Source organism: Phaethon aethereus, assembly GCF_964289735.1.
Source record: "Phaethon aethereus genome assembly, chromosome: W".
Classification (NCBI taxonomy): domain Eukaryota; kingdom Metazoa; phylum Chordata; class Aves; order Phaethontiformes; family Phaethontidae; genus Phaethon; species Phaethon aethereus.
Window position 1 is genome coordinate 39,940,801 of NC_138581.1, and position 9,319 is coordinate 39,950,119.

Below are 9,319 nucleotides of genomic sequence, written 5' to 3' on the forward strand. Positions count from 1 at the left end.
AGCTTGTAAGCGAAGTCCCTCTTCCCCTTTTAAGAAAGGTTAATCCCATCTGATACCAGCAAGCCAGGTGCCATGTAGGCCATCCCATTATCAAAAAAACCCCAAATTGTGGCAGTGGCACCAGTCAGAGAGCCATGCATTAATAGACTGGTCCTGTCTGTTTCTTCCTATGTTGCTGCCTGCAACTGGAAGGAGGGAGGAAAAAATAACCTGTGCTCCAGATTCCCTTACCAACCAACCCAAGGTGCTGAAGTCTCTTTTAATCGCTCTTGGACTATGAGCTGCAGCTTCATCTCCACCCACATGGAAGAGCAGTAGTGGGTAATAGTCCAAGGGCCACACAAGGCTAGGAAGTTTCCTAGTGATGTCCTTAACCCAGGCCCCAGGGAGGCAGCAGACTTCCCTAAGAGAAGGGCGTGTCTGGCATATTTGACCTTCAGTTCCTCTCAGAAGGGAGCCGCCTACAACTATAACCAGTCTTTTCTTCGTCATGGAGGTGGTCATGATACAGGGGGTAGGCCTTTCTGACCTTGGCAGCACCTCTGGCGTAGCTGTACCATCATCCCATCATCCACATCATCCATGGACTGTCCTTCCACATCCAGAGCCCCATACCTGTTGTACAGAGGCACCTGGGGAGGTGAGGTGGGGTGGTAGGTGAAACCCCTCCTTGCCTGAGCCTGGACTTGCCTCTATTTGCTCCTTCCCTTTAAGCTACTGCCTTCAACCTGGCAAGGGGAAGATACAGGACCCCCTTGATCTTGCATTTTTTCTGGTGGCTGATCCAGCTTCTGTCTCAGGGAGGGCAGAACATGGTTCCTCAAGTCAATCTTTCTCAGACTCCCTGATTCTTCTTAACCTTTCTACCTCCTCTCAAAGCTCTGCCACCACACTGAGCAGATCATCCACCTGGTCACACCTCAGACACTTGTTCCCACTACTGCCATCAGTTACCAGTGAGAGGCTCTGGCACTCTCTGCAGCTTGAGACCTGGATGGCTGCATGTTTCCATGGAAGCTGTCTCTGGGTTGCCACATCCATTCTGGCGAGTGCAGAGGACATGGCTTTCAGCCAGATGGCTACCATAGCTAAGCTCCTCCTGAGAGGGTGATGAACACCAATAGAACTCACCTCTTGAGATGTTGGGGCTACTACGCCCTCCCTGGGTGCCCTTCCACATGAACTGCCATGCTGCGCCCTGGATGACAAGCCACGCTCTCTTTGCCCACTCTAGTCGCTAGCGCTCCCCAGGCTGCTTTTTATAGGTGTGGGCCCGCCGTTGCTCTGGCAACGCCCAGGCCTTGTCAGCGTCTCCCACGAGAGCTGCTGGCTCCTGGTGGGTCTCTCCGCTGCCCTGGCCTTTCCTTGCCTCAGGAAACCCCCTGTGCACCAAGATCTGCTGTTCTGCTGCAGGTCAGGACGGCTCTGGAGCAGCTTCCCTCGGCGACTCACCACTAACTAAACTAAACTAAATACCATAGCATCATAGCATAGCTGAGGTGGGACAGCACCTCTGTTGTCCAAAAAGTGGGATCGTATATCCAGTGTGCAACATGCTAATATACACACAGAGTAGAGGTATTTTATTTAAAGCGTATTTGCGCAGATATGGGTGCTAGGTGGTATTCCACAAAGCTAGCACACCACACAAAGGAATCACCACATGTTTATCCTGTTACACGATTAGCAAAAACAACAGAGAACCCACCCAAGTTTACATTCATTGGCTAGTAATTACCATATCACTTATTATTAGCTACACATATTCAAATTGGCATGCATGTTCCTAGAAAGAGGGGGGTAATCTGCATAGTCTCTCAACTGAGTTGGTGGTTGTGATCTCCCCCTGCCGCCTTTACCTTTATCCTAGTTACTGTGGATTCTGCTGATCTCACGACAGTTACATTTTTCAAGAGTGCAGGAACAACTCAGTCGTCATGGTTTACTGCTTAAGTACAAATACTTCTTTATCTTCTTGACCACCAAATCCCATTTCATTAATCTTTATGATTGTGTTAACTCCTACTGATCTGCACACTAGAATCTTCCATTTGCCTCAGATATCACCTCTAGAGATTGTCTAGTTGAACCCCCCCTGCTCAAGCAAAGTCCACTAGAACAAGTTGCCCAGGACTGTGTCCAGTTGTGTTTTGAATATCTCTAAGGATGGAGACTTCAAAACCTCTCTCAGCAACCTGTTCCTGTATTCAATCACATCCTCACAGTAAAAAAGTGTGTTCTTAGGTTTAAGTGGAATTTTCTGTGTTTCAGTTTGTGCCCATTGCCTCTTGTCCTGTCACTGGGCACCACTGAAAAGAGCCTTTGTGGCACTTCTCTGGACTCTCTCCAGTACGTCCATGACTCTCTTGTACTGGTGTCCTGGTTTCGGGACCAGGAACTGGACATGGGACTCCAGGTGTGGCCTCACCAGCACTGAGTAGAGAGGAAGGATCACCTCCCTCGACCTGCTGTCAACACTCCTCCTAGTGCAGCCCAAGATACTTTTGCATTCTTTTAAAGGCCTTCTCATTATCTTTTAAAATGCTGTTGTATGCTTTCTAGAAGGTGTGTTTATTTTTTATTGATGGCTTGCCTTTGTGCCAGAAGTGAAAACTAGCACAGGCGAGACATCAAGTTCTCCCTCTGGACTCTCAATTTCAAGTAATGCAATGGGTATACCTTTATGTTAGCAGTAGTTAGCTGTGAAAGGAAGGCTTTACTTGTGTTTCTTATGTGTAGTTACTTGTTCAGATGGGTTCACTGCATGGATCACTATGTTCACATTCTGGTTTGCTTTTTTAATTATTACTTTAGGTTCTTTTCTTTTTAAATTTATTACAGCTCCTTAACTTGTAGACATGAACCATTTTGCAGCGTGTTTATGACAGAGAAAGTGTCAGTGAATGAAACCATTGGAATGTTTGATATTCTTCTTTTCTTCTTTGGAAATTACTACAGGCACAGCTAATTGCACAGTCTATAGGTCAAGCATTTAGCATGGCCTACCAAGAATTTCTGAGGGCAAATGGAATCAATCCAGAAGACCTAAGCCAGAAGGAATATAGTGACTTGCTCAACACCCAGGACATGTACAATGATGATCTGATTTATTTTTCCAAATCTGAAAACTGCAAAGATGTATGTGTCTCTCTGCTTTTTTTCCATAACACCATTAAGCTCATGTATCCTAAGTTCAGGCCTGTACTGGCAACAATTAGAAAGCTATTAGTGTTTCCAATAAATAACCTCACTGAGGTAATTTCTATCCTACCCAGTAGGTTTATCCTGTGGGCAATTCTGTTTTAAGAGCAAGCAGTGAACCCTAAATTTATTTATAGTTGAATGATTAACTGTCTCTGTGTGTTCTTTTTACCAAACAATTTTCACATTTGAGACATTACATGTCAGTGAAGTGAATATACAGTAGATGGTATAAAATTTTTGGAGGCACTGAGGTTGATGAGTGGTTGACCCCAGATTTTAAAAGGCTATATATTTGCTGCTGGTTTTATTAGTAAAGATGAAGTAGTGTAACACGGCAACACATGAGTAATTGTTTCCGAAAACACAGTCCAAAACAGTAGTTTAAATCCCTCCCTGACTTAGTTCTGTCCACCAAAGTCCATCATGCCAGGGTTCCTTCTACACCAGCTCCCTCCAGCTATATGAACAGATGAGTTCTATTTGGGGGGAATTTTGAATTAAAAAAAATCTTTAGTTTTAATGTTATTTGATGGTTGAAGGTATTTAAACTGTGTTAAACTATATACCCTACTGTGTTTTGCCTTTGAATAAGAAAGGCATTTTGCAAATTAGAAGCCTGTGTTTGTTTATACGGAGACATATGGGGGGTGGGAAGATCAGTTCCATAGATGAGAAAAAAGCTTTTGTTTGAAACTCTCTTTCTTATGATTCAGGTATACATTGAAAAGCAAAAAGGAGAAATTCTAGGTGTAATGATTGTGGAATCTGGCTGGGGATCCATTTTGCCTACAGTTATCATAGCCAACATGATGCATGGAGGAACAGCAGAGAAGTCTGGGAAACTAAATATAGGGGACCAGATCATGTCAATTAATGGGACCAGTTTGGTTGGCTTACCACTCTCAACATGCCAGAGCATTATAAAGGTACAGAGAATATTCCTGGATATTACATGTTTTAAAATCTTTATTGGAGTAGTGGGAGAGCAAAAAGTATAGAACTATTTGTTGTTTGCTAACTCTGATCTTGTGCATTTTATAGCAGTTTCCTTTTGATAACCTTAAAGTAGAGGGCAAATTCTTTTTTACCTATTTTCTGGGCCCTAAGAAGGGAGCTATGCATTTAGCTGCTTAGACCAGGGCACGGTGCAGGACTTCAGGCCCCAAGGGAATATTTGGATCCAAAAGGAAGATGTCTGTTACTATCTGGAGGCATCTAAACTTCATAGGACAATCTGAGACATAGGTGCCTAAAATCTGCATTGGTGCAATTTTAGCCATTTAAATTATTCTTGTGATCTAGTTCCTAGAGAACCGAGTCATTTTTTTTAAAGTTTGTTTTTTTTAAAACATATTTTAACTTTTTTCTGAACTTTGAATTTAAAAGAAAAATTAAGCCTATTTATTTTCTGTAGAAACAACTTGAGTGTATTGGAAAGTATAATGTTTCTTTGAACTTGGCTAAATGGTGGGATTTTTTAATTGGAAGAACTTTCTTTTAATTGACATGAGAGCATGTAAATGCAAAAAGCAGGTGAGTCAACTGGAAATGAAGAGCCTCTGGGGTAGATGCAACATACAAGAGAATGGGTATTTAAACATCAAAGTTTCAGGAGGAGGGAAGATGCAACCTTTAAGAATGTTGGAAATTCAGCTAAACTGTCTTCTGGGTTACCTACTGGAATAGTCAATTGCCACAGAACTGCTGCATATTGTAGCATGTAGACATACAATGTAATGCTATATATGACTATAGAAATCCTTCCATGTCCCTGCTGGGTAGTGGTGTTCTGCAGTAAAAAAATGTTTGTTTAGTAATTCACAAAATAAGTATGTCTTTGTTGCCCATGGATTCCTTTCTTAATGCTTGAACTAAAAAATTCACTATAAAGATCTGATATTCTAGTTTCTGAAAATGTAAACACCATGCACTGACAAGTAATAGATATTTAAGTCTCTGAGACCAGCTATTCTGGATTCAGTGAATTCAAATGATATCTTGTGAATGCAGTATATTAAAACCTTGGTAACAGCACTCTTTTTTTTTTTTTCCTGAAGCAGAAAAAACCCTTAAGTATCTCTGTGCCAACTTCAGTGGAACAAAGCTCACCACCCTTCATGTTATCAGCTTTGTCATACTTGTTTTCTATCCCATATCAGTTTTATTTGTAAGACTGATGTGTGCTTTTCTCATACAGATGGACTTTTGCTGTGATGCGTTAAGAATTCAAAAAAGCTAGCTTTGCTGTCTCCTGCCTTTAGAGGCCTTTCTACTCCTTTTTCATAGATACATGAGGCTGTTGCCAGAGGAACTGCTAGCCATTTATCTTTCTGTTAAGAAGGTAGTTGATTCATTTGTAGGTCTTTATAGCCATGCATCTAGAACTGCTTATGTATCATTTTTGAGTAACACAAATGAATCCCCAAATGAAACATCAGTCACCCAAGTATATACTTCAATGTTACAGAAATATCCTAAGATTGTAAACATTTTTAGTATGCTATAAGGACTCCTATGAAAAGATAAGCATTTTATATAGATGAGCAGAATATCTTGCAAGTACTTCACATAAGGTTTTTTTTAAATTAGAGATGTAAGCCTTGCTACTAATTGACTATGAACCATTTACAAACTGACAAAACTAGGAAGGAACTTTCCATGTGTGATGGTTATTCCCTAATTGTATTATGCAACTGTCATGTCCAGATAGAATCACAGAATCACAGAATCACTAGGTTGGAAAGGACCTTTAAGATCATCAAGTCCAACCATTAATCCAGAACCACCATGTCCCCTAAACCATGTCCTGAAGCGCCACATCCACACGTTTTTTGAACACTTCCAGGGATGGCGACTCCACCACCTCCCTGGGCAGCCTGTTCCAATGCCTGACCACTCTCTCAGTGAAGAAATTTTTCCTAATATCCAATCTAAACCTCCCCTGGCGCAACTTGAGGCCATTTCCTCTTGTCCTATCACTAGTTACTTGGGAGAAGAGACCAACACCCTCATCGCCACAACCCCCTTTCAGGTAGTTGTAGAGAGCGATAAGGTCTCCCCTCAGCCTCCTCTTCTCCAGACTAAACAACCCCAGTTCCCTCAGCCGCTCCTCATAAGACATGTGCTCTAGACCCCTCACCAGCTTCGTTGCCCTTCTCTGGACACGCTCCAGCACCTCAACATCCTTCTTGTAGTGAGGGGCCCATAGTTAGAAGCACTGACTTTTCATCCTAGCAGAATGTCAGTCTTGAGTCAGTACCAAGTCTAGAGTTAGGTTCAACAAAATCAGCAGCATTAAACTGCATGTAGAGACATCAGTATATTACCTTAGCTGTAATAGGAGTTATTTTTATGAATGAAATCCTAATCTTGTTGAAGTCAGTGGCAGGCAACCCATTGTTTTCAATGGGACCCATATTTGACTTTGTGCATATGAAAGAAATTCAAAAGCAGGCATTGGCATTGATAAATGTTAACATGATTGAAGCTTGAAGCTACCGTACTGTCTACATAGCATCTCTTTCCCATATGGGTTCTGTTTATTGAAGGCTAAATGCATGTAAATGCAACATTTAAGAGTGTGTTCAGTTCTATATGTTGTATAGAAAAAAGTAATCTAACATTGGAGTTGGATTTGTCTACAAGAAACAGCTCTGAACGCTTGAATATGTGTAATGGTCAGACTCTACAATTATCTCCACTTTTATGTTAGGGTTTTCCTTCTTCATTTAGTTCTTCTGGTAGCAAAGATTTAATGGTGAATGTGATAAATCCAGTTTAGAAGGGAGGGGTAATGTAAATGTGAGTATTGCTTATACATGGACTTGACATTTGCATTACAGAATTGAATATAACTATACCAGAAAGCCACTTATTTGTAACTATCAAACTTAGCTGCATATTTTAAATTTCATTTCCCAGCCAGAATGTTTGGCAGTTTTCTGGTCAACTGCACAGACCTGCTTTTTATTTCCTTTGCTTCCTTTAGAACAATAATTTGTGTTCTCAAATGAAGAAATTGCCAACAGGAAGCTAGATTTTTTAAAACCACCACATCAGCTTCTTGACAAGAAGAGGTTTATACTGCATCATTCAATTCACTGTGCATCCTGTTGCTTGTGTCTGGTGTTCAGGAATCCTGTCTCATAATGCTACATTCAAAGAACTGCTTATTCAGGGCTATTCCCATGTTAACATTCTAAGTATCGTTTTTCCTAGTGCTCATGTTAAATTGTTTCACCCCATCTTTGTCAGCATTTTTCATGGTGATGGTTATTTTTTGCAGGGTTTGAAAAACCAAGACCAAGTTAAACTGAATGTAGTTAGATGTCCTCCAGTAACCACAGTCTTGATCAGGAGACCTGACCTCAGATACCAGTTAGGCTTCAGTGTACAGAATGGGATTGTAAGTAGCTTCCAGATCTTCTGGTGATGCTTTTACATATGTTAAAGTTTACATATGTAATGAATTGTATTTTTTCCCTCGCTGCAGTAGGAGCTCAGTACACATTTTAAGTCTGAGATATAAAAGCTGAACTGGTCAAAGTTATTCATCTGATTTTTTTCCCAGTCAAAAGTAGGAAAAGAAACTTTATTTCATAGCTTTAGAATCAATCAAAGGAGTAAAAAGTCTGGTTTAGGTTAAAAAAACAAAAGTGTATGGAGAAGGCTGATTTCAGTCTGTATCATTTGTGTCTCTGACCAAACCATTGTATATGGTCTCAAAAGAAAGAGTCTGTCTTTGATTCTCTCTTAATGCAAGGCTTATGTACTTACTTTTTGTAAACTATGGTTCTTCATACATTCTTAAATTTTCAAACCATGAAGTAACAAGTATAATATGGATAGCTTTTGGTGGATGGGTTTTTTGCTTTTGGAAGAGAATGTGTAGTACTCAATTGCTAATAAACGTTACTTTCAATCAGTGATCCACTACATTTTAGACTTTGTTGCAAACATATGTATTTAAATACTGAATTATCATTTGTGGTCAAAAGCCTCTGTTTCATATAAAAACTGTGATAATTTTGTCCTTTCTCTTCCAGATCTGTAGCCTTATGAGAGGAGGTATAGCAGAGCGAGGAGGAGTGCGAGTTGGCCATCGTATCATTGAGATCAATGGGCAGAGTGTTGTAGCAACACCTCATGAGAAAATTGTTCACATTCTCTCAAATGCTGTTGGTGAGGTAGGAGCAAACAGTGTGCCTAGACAGTATTACATATTTCATCATCATTGCCTCTTCTGGGTTGTTACCGTTCAAACATAAATACTAGAAGTGAGAGTGAGAACCACCAAGGCTTTTCTTATTGAACTGCCCACAACTTCAGATAAAATTGAGATGGTTGGTAGATACTCAGCACCTTAGAGAATCCTTTTTCCTCAGACCTTAGTATGGATATGAAAATTCTCAGGCTTTCCTTTTCCCTTCTGTCCTGTTACCTCAGCTAGTTTCCTCCCTAGTGCTCCCTAGGCTATGGACACTCATACTTTTGGCTGTATGCCTAATAGTATTGATTAACATGTCTTATTACCTTCTAGATTCATATGAAGACCATGCCAGCTGCTATGTACAGACTGTTGACTGCGCAAGAGCAACCAGTTTATATCTAAGTCTGACACCTCACCTTCACAACATGCATGAAGGATAGTTTTCCTCGTTACTGCTTCTGTTTTTAGTGCTGCATTTGTGTCCGCAGATACATTTCTCTCTCCCCAACATTTGCTGTGTATAGGGGGGGAAGGAAAATACAGCCATGAGACTTTTTGGTTGCACCTTATACAAGTAAAGCTTTATGCAACTCCACACAGAGAGTAAATAGCAGCAGCAGTGTCCATGGTAAGATTCACAAAAAGACAACTTTACATGCCTATGAAGAATGAGTAACTGATGCTGTCCAAATTCATGCCCTTTAATTTCTGTTCTTCAGGGTAGTAGAACCCCAAAAGGTGCACCGTGAGTTGGTACAGACAATGCAATTTTGACATGTTTCAGCAAATAATTCAGGAGATGTGATTTTTTGCAGTTGGGTCCCCCAGGTTTCTATTTTTGAAAATACTTCTTTTTCAAATGCAATGTGTCTTTTATATGCCCATTTCAGAGGTTAAATGAGGGGG

The 9,319-nt window shown here is 40.7% G+C and overlaps 1 protein-coding gene across 1 annotated transcript in view; it reads left to right on the forward strand.

The window, feature by feature from the left end:
* The window catches only part of LOC309415173 (amyloid-beta A4 precursor protein-binding family A member 1-like), a gene marked incomplete at both ends in the record, with an annotated part of 103,541 nt that extends 94,726 nt beyond the window's left edge, over window positions 1–8,815 (forward strand). Inside the window, 5 exons of the mRNA XM_082012613.1 lie at window positions 2,959–3,138; window positions 3,918–4,130; window positions 7,490–7,609; window positions 8,250–8,390; window positions 8,744–8,815. Coding sequence (XP_081868739.1) covers window positions 2,959–3,138; window positions 3,918–4,130; window positions 7,490–7,609; window positions 8,250–8,390; window positions 8,744–8,815 — 726 coding nt within the window. The remainder of the gene's footprint in view (window positions 1–2,958; window positions 3,139–3,917; window positions 4,131–7,489; window positions 7,610–8,249; window positions 8,391–8,743) is intronic.
* Between the last annotated feature and the right edge of the window lie 504 nt (window positions 8,816–9,319).